Genomic DNA, 16,346 nt, shown 5'->3' with positions numbered 1-16,346 from the left:
GATAGTGAACATAACGAAACCAGAGAGAGGACATCCTTTAACCAGAATCCGTCTGATAGGTTTACCTAAGGGACAGACAGAAAACCTGATAGTTTATATTTAGCCTAGGTGTCATTTTTTCTACCACTGGACAACACCTTTTAGCTCACAGTCTGTTACTTTTTTGCTTTTCTACAGCAGCTTTCTACATATCCACTTTGCATGATGAGGTTAGCATGACAAAGAGTCATAAACTTTAATAAAGCAATATTTGAATATGCAACCTTGGATCGCTTCATTCTTAAAATAATACCAGGTTTATTGTCAGAGTTTTATTTGCAACAAATGTGCCTGGAAATTTTCAACGGAAACTTACTGTTTAGAAAGAACCCTGATGGCAAAACGACAGAGCATGGTAAAGCATTTATCAGCAAGCATTCTTTTCACAATTTGGTAGAGATAAAAAAAAGAATGTACAGAAACTCATCATCAGTACAAATCTATCATATCAGATTAGAGCATTTTATCATTTATTTGAAATGTTCTTCCTTAAATGGGGGGGATATCACAAAACAACACTATTATTAAACAGTTATTTCTATAAACCCAGAGTTGGGTAAACAGGTTTGTGAATAAAGTAATTATTTTCTTTCATCCACTCTGGGTCAAACATGCACAGATCTGACTAATATTTGGATAAATATTCTTCTGCATGTTGCAAAATAAGCTTTCTTTGTCTAAATTTACAAGGGTCATTTAAATCCGCTGACTTTTTAGTAAGAGTGAAACCATTATCAACTGTTGCAGTCAACCTTCTTGGTAGCCTGCTCTAGCGAATCAAAGCTAGTTTTGATGTGTGGTTGGAATCAATGTTCTCTAGTTGCAACTGTTTACTCCTTTTTTTTCATCAAGGAGTACAGTAGTCCTGTTTTATTTTTTATAACTTTCTGTAGTGCACCACTAAACATACCCTTAGTATGATGCTACCACCACCATGCTTGACAGTTTAAAGCGGTGGTCTAAGTTTCGACCACCTCTTCACTTTCTTCTTGTAAATTTCACCAAAAACGTAAAACTTTGCCTCCTCTAATCACAAACAATTTATCTTGAAAACATGATGGTATCTGGACATTCCAGATTAGCTGAAAGAAGTTGATAATGGAATAGGACCTTGTTTCGTTTGGTCTAGTTAGATAAAATAGCTTCACTGTGGACAAAACAATTGAAATGCATCACTAAAGTAGTTTAATTAATCTGACATTTATGCAAATGTGGACTTTTCACAAACTTGTAGATGGCTCATATTCATCAGGTTGACTGGACGGCAAGCTAACGGTGCGAAATAACAACTGGCATATCAACAGATGGCATGGTTGGAATTTAAACAGCTTGCAAAACAACAAACAGTCACTCCATTAAAGTAAAATGTCCTAAGAGCTAAATTATATATCAATCTTTATGCACCAGACCCCATCTTTAATTTATTGCGCGAGTCTTGTAAAAAATCTGACCTGCCTTTTTTAGCCTTCCCAAGGCTGAACTACAGACTGACAGGTTAAGTCTCCACTGTGTGTTTTTATTAGGCCTTCGGGGCCAGGTGTAGTTCCTGCACCAACATGGTTTCTCTGAACCCAAACCTGGGCTTTAGTGGGAGGAACTGCAAGAGAGAAAAGGTCAGACTAACACAGTGGGATCAATTAAATATAAGGTCATATGAGAAGATGGAACATATCGTGTAAGTGTTCTTTCCCTGGATGTTACGTTTCTGGTATGGCCTGAGGAATCTCTTCTTTCTTAATTGTTTACTTTTACATCAGCTGCTATTTATGGCGACAAAATTAGCTTTAGTTTGATCAGATTGAACAAATCCTGTTCTGTCTGCTAGATAACAGCTATGTCACGCATGTGACCTACCACTCGCTATGTAGTCAGCCACAAGCCACACAACCAGCATAGTCTGTCTAGCAGGGATCCTGTCTAGATTCACTGTTCCCAGGAAAATAAATGTTTATTTCAGAAGGACAAATATGATGCTTTTTTAATTGTATTTTTTATCTAAAAAAAATCAAGAAATCTACTTTTGTTTAGTAGACATTTAGCTGTCAGAAAAACATTATGCACCTAGCAGCATATTCAAAAATATTCATAACAACCAAAACAAGAGTCACAGAGTTTGCCACAGGCTTCAGGTCAGCAGATCTTAGTCAGAGGACCAGCGTCTCTGTTTCACACTTCTCCTGGCAACCTGTTGCGATAAACACAGAGTCATCCTCACATCATCCCTCTTTGCGAGCCATGAATACCAACCGCTCTTGATTTTATGTGAAGCCCTTATATAAGCAACAACAAGAACATCTGAGCATTGTGTATCACCTTTTCCAATCAAACCGAAGCGCACTGATATGTTGTTTGGTTGGATGCCATGCATTCTTATTTGATGACATACAGGTTCAATGAGCAGGCAAACAACTCTCCCACAGATAAGAAAAATGCTGTGAGGGGAAGTCTCATACCTTCAGACCGTCTGTCAATCCATTAGAGAGTACGGTGTGGGAAAACAGCCTCACCTGTCTAATACAAACCACAAGAATCCAGAAAAGAACATAAAACACATTCCAACAACAAATTTGAAGATAATTTTGGATATATTTGGATAAAATTGCCAGTGTTTTGCTGCATCTAATGGAAAAGTGAGGTTTGGGGGTGGGGTGGGGGGTTATATATCTTCTTTATTTACTTAGAATTAAGGAAGAACATTAGGTTAATTAAACCTTAAAGATGATTAAAGCAGCACAGGACCACACCTAAGCTAACAAAGGGAACATCAGGCGACGGTTCACAAAGGTTCACATGTCTGGAAAACAACAGATTGAAAAATCACTGTTTGGTCCATTCAATCTCAGTTTAAGCTGTAAAATTGGTTCTAAAATTGATGATTCAGTCAGAATTTGGGGTCTGCAACATAAAAGGAGATGTTGAAAGTTCATAGTTGGAGCTGCACTGCAATGATGTGGAGGATTGTTTCTTGGCACCCTTTGTTGCTGAGTCACAGAACCTGATCTTAACTCAATATAATGTAAATTTAGAAAAACGCTTCATAGCAGTGTTTTAGATAACAAGTATCTCCCTTTTATCTCCTCTTTCTTTCCTCGTTTCTCCTTTTTTGTTTCTTTTTTTCCCTTCCTGTTGTAGTTACATTGCAGTGTCCATATAATCTGTAAAACTCCCTGCATAATTATAAAAAAGCTATTTATATGCATAAATCAAGCGGAACACTATGGCGAAAGCCGTACTGCTCCACTTGTGAAAATAAAAGTTGGGCTCTTTTTGGCATCAAGACTATTATTCTTATTGCCACATTACAAGAGAACAAAGCTGTTAAAAATAAAATAATAAAAAAAAAAGATAATGAGTATTAGAGAGTAAAATTAATTTTGCAAGCAAAATGAATAAAAAAATACACTGTTTTGAAAGGTTTAACATTTGCCTTAAGCTTGTAAAACGCTTAAAAGATGGAAACTAATATTGTCTCCAGTTTCACTTTAAATAAGATGTAATGTTACTAAACCCAGATGTAAAAAAAAAAAAAAAAAAAAGTAGAAGCTGGTGTCACTGTCACTGTACCTGCGTCTGTCACTTTGGCCCCATTTGCCAGCTGGTCTGAGGGCCCGCCCAGTTCACTGCACCCATTGGCTCTCAGTGCTGCGCGTCAGGAGTTGGGACTGTTTCTTGACTAGCAGTTTTTTCCCTGCAGCCACACAGTTCAGTCAAACTCTCCTATATGCAGCATCTACTTGGCTGGGGACACTTTCAATCTGGATTGCCTCTTGGTGTTTTCACACCTCATTTTTTCGCCCAAAGCGAATTATCTTTCTTATTATGCGAGTTGTTGGTTAAGCTGAGCCCAAAATTGTCTTTTTCCGTTAATTTTGTGGAAAAGGTGTTTGATTTTAAGGAGCAACTTCAGTCCCAAAATCAGCAACGATGAACAAGAAGGGGATGATGATGGAAATCCACACGAAGATAAGAAAAGAGCCGTTCACTTCCAATTATGAGCTGCTGGGCAAAGAACTGGGCAGGTGAGCTGGTTTTGTTTTGTTGCGCATTTTTTGCGGATAAAAATCCGTCAGCTGATTGTCTGGCTGTTACTTCAGGGCTCGGACTTTGCAACAGTGCATCGATAATCTGAAATCATGGAGCCCCTTTTGATGTACTCTCTGCACGTGCTTAGAAAACGCGTCGTTTGGACTTTAGATGCGCCTCAGTCCATCTGCGCTTGGCACCGGGGGGCGCGCGCTCTGATAATGCGCTTTTCTAGATCTCGGCTTAGCGTTTCTGAACAGATTATCGCTATTATTTCATTGTTAAACATATTATTCGATGAGTTGTGAGGTAGAATGGATTTAGCGGTTTTATTGTTTGTTTTACTGAAGCCTTCCTGCCTTCTCTAAACCACTTTCTGGGTATTTAAACTCCCCCTGCTGTTGCATGCCCACGTTTGTGGTGCAAATTTGTGGTCGTAAAAGTTTCAGTCTCGTGAGCAGAGCCTTGGATTTATCTTAAACTATTTTTGCAATGATAAATGTCAGTTTGATGCAATGTGATCATTTTATTTCTAGAAACTTCAGTCTGGGTTCTTGGTAGTTTTTGCACTTCCTGTTTCCATCAAGTTTAAATTAAGTCACTTTTTCACATACAGTCATTCAATATATGTCTTTATTTTAAACTTAATGTAATGTTTTTTTTTTTCCTTCAGACATTTTAGTTGAGATTTGCACAATATTTACAATTGTCATTTCATTATTAGTCTTTGTTATGTAAAATGTGCAACTTACTTGGCATTATTTAGGGGGATCTGCTAACTGGCACTGATAAATGGGGTTAGGATGCCTCTAAAGCAACAGTTAACTCTCCTACTATTTCTCATGATTTCAACCTAACAACATCCTGAGATCAGTGCCCATAATCGCATTAGTTGAAGGAATGTATGCAGAAGCACAGCAGGAAATCAGGTGTAAAGCCAGTACATTCATTAGTTTACCACATTAGAGGCTGGCGGTGCCAGCTTTAATATCCCCACTCTAAGTTTGTGTAAATGGCCCCCAGTTGGAGAAAAAATGAGGGTTGTTTTTTGTTTCATTAAGGCATCATGATCATGCTTTGTATCACAAAGTGAGCTCCCCCCTCAGAGGAAGGCACAAAATATACTGGGTTTCGACCTGAAACCAGAAAGAGGAACTTCTCTTCCGTCTGTCAAACAGAAACATTTGAGCTGCAAGAGCTGCTAGTTCTCATTGCGTCTAAAATGAGTCATTAACCTGTTGAGGGAGACAAAGCACAGACATAACAGGAAGATGATTTCTTAATTAAGTTATCTGTAAAAGGAAAGAAGAATTTGTTCAGTGTCAATCTTGAGCTGAGATGAATAATAGTCCCTTTTTAACAGATTCTGTTGGAAGATAAACTAAAAAGTTTTTTTTTTTTCATAATAACTATCCTTAATTTTACATATACATTTGATTAAAAAAAAAAAAAAAAAGTCATGCAACTGTTCTGTTTGAAATAATACCAAAAGGTTCTGTGCATCTAAAACACAAGTGTGAGCATAGCCAGCTGGAAGATGGCCTTGTTTAGTGACCTCTGACCTGCTGTCAACCTCTGAAAACGGCTCCTGTTGCTCTTTTATGTTTCCACTTGTCACTTCTTTTCACTCCATATGTAGTTCCCACCCAGCAGATCTGAACTTGGCTAATTAAGTATGAAAAGGCTGTGACGGCTTTCGCCTTTTTTCTGGCTGAACAGTGACACATCACCATTCTGTATGGCTGGGTAAATGCATAAGAGATGCAGAGTCTGGGCCTCCCAGCAGAAAGAAGCCAAAGCAGAGCTCAGCCAAAGGACTTGCTGCTTTTGGTCAGGAGCACAGTGGTCTCGGGTTAAAATTGTGTGGGAATTTGTCTGAAACCGTGCTGACGGGTGTTTTCATTTATATTCAGCTCCACATTCTGCTTTCAGTTGTCTTAAGACGTCGAGTTCCTCTTTGGATATAAATGTTTATACTGTAGTGTCCAGTTTCTGCATGCTTATTACTCTCCAACAGACCTAAAGCAAGTTACCCCCTGTCTGCCCAGAGTCGGGTGGGTGGTCCTGGTCTGGAGGCCACTGTTTTTAGCTGACTGGTCAGCTTTTGTATTAGTTGTCAAAGGAGAATCAGTGTCTCACTAAGGGTCTGGGCGGAGGCCTCAACACTATTCCATTTGTCCCTGCTGCTGTCAGCTGGGAAGAAAGGGAAGTGGACAAGGCCTTTTTATCAGGGTGTGGGGAGGTACATGCTAGTAATTGTGTCAGTGTGACATATGGTGGCAATTTTGCACACATCGGACATCCTGCTGCACCCACGGGTGACCCTTTGCACCTTTTTCTTACCTAATTTGCAGAAAACGTTATCTCAGAATTTTTAATAATATTATTCAGTTAGGCGTTTTCCTTTTTTGCTATTAGGATTTCCAACAACTCTCTTTGTTTGACCTACAGCCTTATCAGGTCCTTGCCCACTTTCAGCAGCACTTGCCAAAAGTTTCAGGCTTATCTGGCTCTTGTCAGAGCTTTCTGAAGGCTGAAGGCAAATGAGGGGAATGGGGAAACTGAACTGAACATCTGATGGCGCCTTCTCATCCGAGCAGATCAGCCTTCAACTAAACAGTCCGTGCTGTCAAATGATACTTCTGTCCAGCCTTATCAGTGGCGTTCCACAACCGCTCCTTTTGTTCTGCTAAAATTCATCGCCTGCTTCACCAGAAACAAACATTCATTTGTCATTTTTGAGGCCTCTTTGCTAATCATTCCCTTCATATCTTTCCCTTTTCATTCCCAGGGGAAAGTTTGCTGTGGTGAAGAAGTGCACCGAGAAGGCCACAGGAAAGCAGTATGCTGCCAAGTTTCTGCGAAAGAGACGGAAGGGAGCGGACTGCCGCATGGACATCTTCAACGAGATTGCTGTGCTGGAGTTGGCCAAGGCTAATCCCTATGTGGTGGGACTGCACGAGGTCTACGAAACCAACTCTGAAATTATCCTTGTGCTGGAGTGGTAAGTCAGCACTTTAAATGCTCTGAAAATATGCATGCTCTACTTAAAAGCATCTTCCAATTCTGTTTGCAAACAAAGTTCTCCTAGCTTGTTCGATCACAGACAGTTGCCAGGTCAGTCTTCACAATAATTCACTTAAGATCCTTGCATCAGTTGCAACTTTGTCTGTTAGTTCTCACATTCTTCAGTTCATGTAAAAAAGGTTTTTTCTTTTTGCGTCAAAGCAAATCTTTTTTTTTTTTAATGCAACATCCTGTGTTTTGCATGTGCAAAGCCTCGGGGTTCTCTTGTGAATAGACATGTGTCCAAAACGCAACCTTGAGTTACGGTTGCATACAGTCTGCCTTTTATGGAAATTCTCTCTCTCTCTGCAGTTATATGCTCACCGCAGCGTTGCCTCACTGTCTCAGCTTCTCGCTCAGATGACAGGAACTGTCACTTTAAATGCTAATGTTCCAAAACATTTCAGTTAGGATACCGTGAGTAAATTACATATTGAACCGCTGATTACTTATTAAAACCTGCTGATCAGTGCTTAAGGCACTTGACTGCACATGTTAAGCAGCAAGCTGCTGACATCAAAACAGTGGAGCCATGCTGGCTGTCTGACTGGACTGTTATTGTCCAGCATTAAATGATGTAACAACTAATTGTCCCTTGGCTGCTACAGGGACATTGTGCAATTAGAACTTGGAAAGGCCAATTAGCAGCTACCTCATTCAACTCATTAGAGAGAGTTGACGTTGCACAGTTATGCTTGAACTATGTTCTCCTGACTCTTTTCAAGCATGGCTCAGTGACCAATCTAAGGACCTTCTATCTAGTCACTCTTCCAGACATGGCATGCTTCTGCAGAACAAAAGCTACTCTATAGCAGGGTTTTACCACTTAATGAAGAGGAAGTAGCCCCAGTTGAACTCGGCATGCTTGAAATATAACAGCTGGTCAATCAATGCGGGTCTCTAGCTACCCTTATTGCATGCAAGAATATATATTTATACTCTGTGGTTTCTTAAATGTCAGAGGCTATCAGCGTTTCTGCACACAAGGCTTTAATCTTGCTGAAACACTAAAGGTGAAACTCATAAACCAGTGAGAACTCGAATCTCTGAAGTGTCTAACCTCGTTCTGAAAAATTGCAAGCCCATTTTCCATTTCCTGTGGGTTTAAATGTAAGCTTCAAGTCAGGCTCCCAGAAGTAGCACAGCGCGGTGCTTGTGTGAGATGTTGCACACGCTCTCTCGTGTACATGTTATAGCCACAACCACATCCGTGCAAAATGAGAGAGAAATGACAAGAGGCGAGCTCCGATAACCTGAAAGGTGCAAGCTTTAGTAGGCGTTATTTCAACTGAAACCTGCATCATGATGACGATACACTTTACAGATGGTCCATTTGATGACAAATGACTTTTCTAGCGTACTTTTTTTCTTTTTTTTTGGCCACTGAATCATCAATTCACAGTGGACTCAGCTTTCCGTGAAGAACAGCTCTTCATTTCCTTTTTTTGCGTGCATACCTAAAACTGTAACTGTAATGTTTGCCTTTGGGTTTTTTTCACGATTTGCAGTGCTTTCAGTAACTTCACTGAATAAAATATGTATCTTTTTTACTCTCTTATTTCTTAGAAAACATGAGAAATTTTTTATTGTGCCCCCCATTTTTTTTTTTTTTTTGGTGTCAATCAGCAACCTATTTCTGACCTCAATGGACAAGTGAATTGTTACAGTATTGTCCAGGAAACCCATCCAGCTGTTAGGTTATTCTTGGTCACACTAGATGGCAACATACTGACATAAACTATCGCTAAACTCGGTGGTCCACCAATGTTTGCTTGGATCAAAAAAGCTTTTTCTGCAGATTAAATGCAGATTTATTTTTTTCTTTTGTCCCTTTTCCCACCAAGTAAATCTCTGTGGCTCTAAAAGCAACATTGAGTGCATCAACATGAAAACAGAACAGTTCTTGATTAAAACAAGTTGTTTTTATTGAAATTAAGTAAAACAAACTTTATCAAGATAGCAAATTTGTTGAGGGCTCACTGTTGACAGTTTGATGAAGGCAGTGAAGCATGTTTAGTCCTTTTGAGTGCTTCACTGTTTAGACAGACTAAGTGCTTTCAGGAGAAGTGAATGTTGACAGATTTGAGTTTAGTTTTTGAAAAAGTGACTCAATAAGACAAAGGGTGCTCTTTTAACCATGAAAATAAAACAGAATCTGTAAAATTAAACCTTGAATTCCTTTCACTTGGTATAAAAAAGATTATTTTTAAAAAAGGTCTCCATTTAAACTTTGCTTTAGTTGCTTTGAAAACCTTTATTAGATATAGAGATAGTGTTTAAGTATTCAAAAAAAGAACATTTTGCATAATAGGTCATTTTACAGTCAAAATAAGGTGCTGGTTATGTAACATCATGTCCTCGGGCTCCCAAAGTTCCCCCTGAGGACAAAAATTCTGTGTGCCTTCTAAATCCGCAGCACATGGTTGTAGTTTCATTTTTTTGAAGGGGGAGACCTTTCAGCTTGAGGCTCTAATCTGACTGATCTCTGATATCTAACATAAATCCGACATGTCTCCGTTTTACCTAACCATGTTACACAAGAACATTAATAGTCGTCAAGAGTCAGATTTTTTGCTTTGAAAACGTTAGACAATAATGAATGATTCCTTTCTTCGGTAGCAAGGTTGAGATTTTGCAGCCTTCCCTCTATATGTCATCATAGAGAGTTAACATCATTTCCTTTTGTATTCATGAATGTTCTAAGCTCTGATTAGTTGTGCATTGTTGGCTTCTGCTTCTTCCTCCCATTTTACTTACTTCAATAGTCATATATCAGGCTGTAATAGATCCTATCTGGGCCTCTCACCTCATGTAACCCATTCTTATCTCCATGGTATTACCTAAGAGATGAAAGGTACAGTCCCAGGCATAGTGCCTAAAATGTTATTGATTGATCCTATATATGATTAACTTTGTTATTTTAGGCCAATTTACAAAGATTAACAGATTTTTGTTAAATAGTGAAAGTTAATGGATTGCATGTGTTACCTTCAATGTATGTGATTTTGAACTGAGAATTGGGCCCATTTAGTCCTTTTTTGTGAAAGTCTAACAAATGAATTGCTTTACCAATAATGATCAACATGTTATTACATCTTGTGCTTTCTTTACAGTGCTGCAGGTGGAGAGATTTTCGACCAGTGTGTGGCTGATAACGACGACGCCTTCACAGAGAAAGATGTAATACGACTGGCTAAGCAGATCCTGAACGGAGTGGCCTTCCTGCATCGAAATAATGTCGTCCACCTGGATTTGAAGGTAAGGATGGATTTATAGGACATTGATGCCCTGGAGGGGTAGTGTGACAAAGATGGTTTTTCTGTTATGCAACCAGAGCTGTTTCAGTGTCTTATGACCCTTTTCCTCTAAAGAAGGAGCCCTCCAGTTGTTTTCAGCAGAACTATCATGTTTGCATCAATGCATCCTGCTGTAACAATGTGTTCAGCAAGATTCTGGTTATGATACATTAACTGAAATTAGTCTTTGCAAACTTAAGAATTGAGCGTAGAAGTATTCATGTGTTACATCCCATAAACAAACCTTCTGAGTGGTTTCTATGAGTGGCCAGGAGGTATGTAATAGACTCGGTGGATTATCTAAGATCAGAGCAGCAACCTGTAAGCTTGTGAACTACACCCTTAATCCTCCCCGGACTAGCTAGCCAAAATGCCCTGAATTCATTCACACAGACAGTCGATGACGGCAGCTGGAAGAGCTCAGAGCACTTTAAGTGTGTATATATAGTCATTATGTAACAAAATGTCTTTCTGCGTGTTCCTCTCCAGCCCCAGAACATCCTGTTGACCAGCGCTAGGCCCCTTGGGGACATTCGCATTGTGGACTTTGGCTTGTCCAGAAGGATGGACAAGATCTCAGAGGTCAGAGAGATTCTTGGTACCCCAGAATATGTTGGTGAGTTCTGGTTTTAGCTTTTAAATTCTAAGGTTCACGTCCATCTTTTTAGGTTTCTGTGTTCTGATTCGTCACTAACTGGACCTGTGTTTTTTGTTTATAGCACCAGAAATCCTGAACTATGAACCCATCAGCACTGCTACAGACATGTGGTAAGGGTTTTACACTTCATTCATTTTAAATCATGAGGCCATATTCAGTTGGTAGTCATTTTCAGTAAATCTAGAACCTTTCAGGTATCCACATCTTAAAATGCAATTTAGAAAAAAGCACATCCTTACACCTCCTTAATAGATTTCTGCTTCAACCTAATAATCAATAATGAATTCATTAGCAGGATTACATGCTAAAAAAGATGAAACAGCCATTTAATTTGGGTTTGTTTGACTTGGGACACATCTAAAGGACTGAGATTTGAGACCCCTACCATAAAACAAATCAGATTTAAAGTTAATCAAGTTGTTGTTCTTTACTGATAGAAATATATATAACTCAGAACAAATCGCCTATTAATAAAATATTTGCTTTCTATTAACTGTTAACAATTTGGAGTAAATATGTGTTTATAGTTTCTTTAACATTTTAAAGATGGAGAACAAAATGAAAATTGGTTTATTTGCATTTCTGACTATCTGTATTTTATGAAATCTCGTCACTTTACCTCTCTATGTCGCTATTGTTGCAAAATGTTGCTATTAGTGTTTTGCTATTGGTGTTTAGGCTTTTAGAAATTTAGCAAAATCCCCAACTTTCCTATGGAGCCAAGAACAGTGTTCTGAAATAACTTATTTCACAGATTATACTTACTATACTTGCTCAATGCCACAGTTAATTAAGTTACCTGGTAAATAATAGATTTAGAAATTCCTAAGGGCAGCCCAAGGAACACCAGTCGTTCAGCGTAGTTTGAGAACCATGGGGCGAGAGGAAGTTGAATTAGTTGCGCAGCATCTGTCACCATCAAAGATGAAACCTTTGACCCATAACATCCTTCTTCTCTCTGTTCCAGGAGCATCGGGGTCCTGATCTACGTCATGCTGACGGGCGAGTCTCCCTTTCTGGGTGATGACAAGCAGGAGACATTCCTCAACATTTCTCAAGTCAATATAGACTACTCCCAGGACACATTTGAAGGGATCTCCTCCCTGGCGGTTGACTTTATCAAGTCCGTATTGGTGAAAAACCCCAGGTGAGCACTTAAGTTCCCAACATTCATCATTTTCATGTATATGTTTGTCATTTCCTGTACACTTAGACATTCAGGACAGCAGGTCTGAATTCCTAGCAATGTCTATGGTAGGTTTGCTCTCAAAAAAAAAGAGAAAATGATTTCTAATGTAGTATTGACTTAAAGGGGAAGGAAATCAGAAATCTGCATCTATCTGAATCACCATAACTGGATTTACTCATCAAGGAAGTTAGTCATCTTCAAACCCCCGGAACTGCATCCGTGTGGTTACAAGATGTACGTCACTGTGGCATGAAGTTCTATTCCCCGTTCTGCTTATTGTAACTCTAAGCTGACTTCATTTTAAAAAGAAAATGTACACTTCATTGATTTGGATACTGATTTAAACTGTTGTTTAAGTTTGCTTTTAACTAGGAGAGAAAGAAGTTCTGATTAACATCCTTTTTCCCCTAATTAGACTGCTCCAGCAAAGAGCCCTTCATTTACTACTCTGTCTGTCGGCCTCACAGCCAAAGCCACAATCTCAAGCCAGTATGATTTTAATTGCTACAGATTAGTGGTAGCACTGAGGGATAAGAAAGTATTTCTTAGGATTTTTGTTATCAATGATACAAGAACAACAACATTCTAGAGCAAAAAGTTCTGTTTATGTGGTTTTAAAAACCCAGTGATGAAAAGAAACATGGTCGATGTCAGAGTGAGTTGATTAAATTCACCCAATGGTTATATAAACTCTGTGGGAATTTCCACTCATCCAAAGTGTTATTGTGTTTGTGTGTGCAGGAAGAGAGCAACGGCAGAAGAATGTCTCAATCACCCCTGGCTGAACCCCCACCCTCATTCCCACCCGCACCTCCACACAACATCGGCATCCTCCCTGGATGAGCCCGAGATGAGCCAGTCTGAATCGGAGCCTGAGAGCCCGGCTCCATCCCCGGAGCTGGGACCGTTTGGATCCTTCCTCATGTGTCCGGGTCAAGGCGGACTAAAGGCGGGCCGCGATGCCTTTTCCTTCAGTGAGCCGCCTTTCCCCACACGACCCGAAATAAAGCAGGAGCTGATATGCTGACCCATGTTGTGGTGAAGGACTAGGTCTATCCAAACTCCATGGAGCAGAGGCTGAGAGCCAGTGAGCCTGCAGCTTCAGGGGCCCGCGCGCTGCGGCTGCTTCCTGCCTGGCAGCTTTTACTGCTGTGATGTCTTTAAACTGAGCTGTTTGCGGCTTCATACGTCTGCCTTTTCTGTGACCGTGCTTTTGAACTAATTTGGAAAACTGCACATGAGAAGCATTCGAGGAAGGATGGAGCAGAAAAAAGTGGGAAATGGCACACAAGGACCTTGTTGCACGACCGCCCTGCTGCCTTATAAGTGACAGAACTGAACCGAGCTCAGCTGCACACTGTCTACTTCCCTCCCGGCACCGTTTCTTTTCACCCACACAGCCAGTTGGACTGGGTCGCAGCTTATTCGTTCGTCACGTATCAGAATTATTTATCTCTCAGTTGACTTGTACATACTTTTTTTCTGTAATCCTTTGACGGTTAAGAATTGAAACTTGCTTCTATTTAAGAAAAAGAAAGGAAATGGAACAGAGGGCAGTGCCTATGCTGAAGCCAGACATTAAATGTTTTTTTATGTTTATTTATGTTTTTCTCATATTGCCTCAGCCCCTTAACCTTCAAGCCACTTAAAAACTGAGTTTAAGGCTGATAAAGTAGCATTCTTGTTTTGTTTATTTGTTTTTTTAAGACAATCTTGAGCACTTTTTTTATTTTGTCTGTTGGATTAAAGGCTTGTGAAGCATAATCCATTGTTTCACAGTGTACTGTACATACAAACTGTTCTCCCTCCCTCTGGTTTTGCCATATCCTCTGAATTTATTGTGCCATGTTTTTCAGACCCTCTTTTTTTCTGTTTAAACTTACATTTTGGGCTATTGCACAGGTTGCACAAGACGTTTTTGGAGCTATTTGGGAAGTTTTTCGTTTCTCTCGATTTCATCATCTTTGTCCAAACAAAGAGGAAACCTTTGATGTTTGAAAGCATCTGATCGATTGTTTAATTTGTACTGAGACCATAATCACATGATCGGCATCTATATAAATATGTGCTTCCTGCCATCAGAGAAATCTGTAAGAATGTCAGAGAATAAGGAAAGTACAAAGTTTATGAGTTGTTGTCGGGATTAGTCTGCTAAACAAAAAGCTTTCTACCATTTTCTCAATGTTCAAAATCCATACGATATTCCCTTTTTTGTAAAGTAACTGACTTATTCCTGTTGTTTTCTGCTCTTGAATTTCAGGAAGGTTTGCACTTGTCCGTGTGGACATCATGTTAATATAAAATAAATGTTTGTTTATGGCATGCATTGCAAAATGTACTAAGAAAAAAAATGAAAATACATCGGCTTTTGTATCAAACACAGTTGTCCTTGTACACTTTTTCAAATAAATGCTAGAAAAATTGTTCAACCTTTTAGTGAAGAATTATAACTCTTCATATATAACATATATAATAATTTATATAACATATATAACTATATAACTCCTTAGCTCAGCAAACTTCACAATAAAAATGTTTTTTTTTCCCCTCTTAAACCAAATCCAGTTTGTTTAGAAATCGGATGAATTTACCTCAATGAAATTAGTTTATAAAGTTTTAAACCCTTTATTTGTTTTTTGGGGGGGGAAACTTTTTTTTTTTATGTTAGGATATTGGAATGACTTTTTTTTTTTTTTTTCAGAATGAAAAACTTCATAATTACAAATCAAAAAAGGAGGGAAGAATAAAAGAATTTGGATTTATAACTGACAGATAAACTGGACCTGAGCTCTGAATAATCATATTATTCTGTGTGCAATTTATGCTTAAACTTTTAATCAATGGCATTTATACATCTTTACCAAAGGGGGCAGTGTAGATGTCTGAGATTGAATAAAAATTAGATTCTGCTCATTTTTTTATTAAAACTTAAAATTAAAACTGATTAATGTTTAAAATCTTAATGAAATATAGAAGTTTTATCTATGAATCAAGATGAGTTAAAGTTTCACATTAAATGCGGGAGGCCCAAAACATGTTAACACAAAGATGATACCACAGGCTACATGAACGACATACTGACGTAATCTTAGGTTTATTTCATTATAAAGGGATAAACTGACCGGATTTATCTTTCTTCGTGGGTTCACAGTAAAAACAATCCAGAAATGAGTAAAAATGTCTTAAATTAAGTGTATTTACCCTTAATTTGAGTAGATAAATAACATGATTTGCCAATGGAATGAGTATTTTTACTCTTTAAATAAGATAATTAGATAATATGCACTTGAAATAAGACAATGCAATTGTATTTTCTTATTTTAAATGTAAATTGTCTTGTTCCATTGGCAAAATGTCTCTTTTATCTCCTCAATTGAAGAACAAATACACTAATTTTAAGAAGAAATTACTTATCTAGATTTTGTTTTTTTCCAGTGTTATTTCTGTTGTACCTTTTGGTTTGTCTGTTTAACCTTTAATGCTGAGAACTCTGCATCCCAAGACGCACTGCTGTGGCCCACTTTGCTCAAAAAACATCTGTTTTTTGAGTCAACATACCTATTAACAGCATCCCAGTATCACAGAGGAAAAAAAAAAATGCTCCCTTTGGTCAGATTTCCATAAATATCCACCAGCTTCTCTGAACAGGAAATGCCAGCATTCTGTAAAGAGGAAGCAACAATACTTATAAAGGTAGCAGAGTTTCTTTCTTCTTCATATTCACCCCTGTAAGGTTAAACAATATCAGTGCTTGTCTGAATTCTTGCTTTAATGTTCTCTTCCTCCTGTTTTTGGCTCTGAGCCGCTTCAGCGATGCTGCAGCCAATAAGGAGAGAGCAAGCCTTCCTGCAGGGTCCTAGTCTGGTCGATCTTTGCTGGATGGACTGCTTCCCCTACAGAAAATCCCTGGAGCTGAGGAATGCCAGAAATGTTCATTACTGACATCCTTTTTTTTTTTTTTTTTACTGTGTCCTTTATGCCTCTCTTCCCCCCTGTTTTCAATGTGAGGTTTGTTGTCTCTGTGGCGGATGGTATTGTTTCCGCTCTGCAGCCACACTCAACGCATTTGGTTACA

At 38.8% G+C, this 16,346-nt stretch overlaps 1 protein-coding gene across 1 annotated transcript; it reads left to right on the top strand.

Annotated features, from left to right (window-relative positions):
- The first annotated feature begins 3,737 nt into the window (after positions 1 to 3,737).
- Positions 3,738 to 14,645, top strand: LOC107091802 (serine/threonine-protein kinase 17A-like). The gene is made up of 7 exons (XM_015385966.1): positions 3,738 to 4,058; positions 6,854 to 7,066; positions 10,242 to 10,386; positions 10,914 to 11,040; positions 11,144 to 11,192; positions 12,050 to 12,229; positions 13,013 to 14,645. The coding sequence occupies exons 1-7, from the start codon at positions 3,964 to 3,966 to the stop codon at positions 13,296 to 13,298; spliced, it is 1,095 nt and encodes a 364-aa protein (XP_015241452.1). The 5' UTR covers positions 3,738 to 3,963; the 3' UTR covers positions 13,299 to 14,645.
- The last annotated feature ends 1,701 nt before the right edge of the window (positions 14,646 to 16,346 follow it).

Source organism: Cyprinodon variegatus, unplaced genomic scaffold (assembly GCF_000732505.1).
Source record: "Cyprinodon variegatus isolate N-32 unplaced genomic scaffold, C_variegatus-1.0 Scaffold352, whole genome shotgun sequence".
NCBI lineage: Eukaryota > Metazoa > Chordata > Actinopteri > Cyprinodontiformes > Cyprinodontidae > Cyprinodon > Cyprinodon variegatus.
This window is presented reverse-complemented; position numbering and strand designations above follow the sequence as displayed.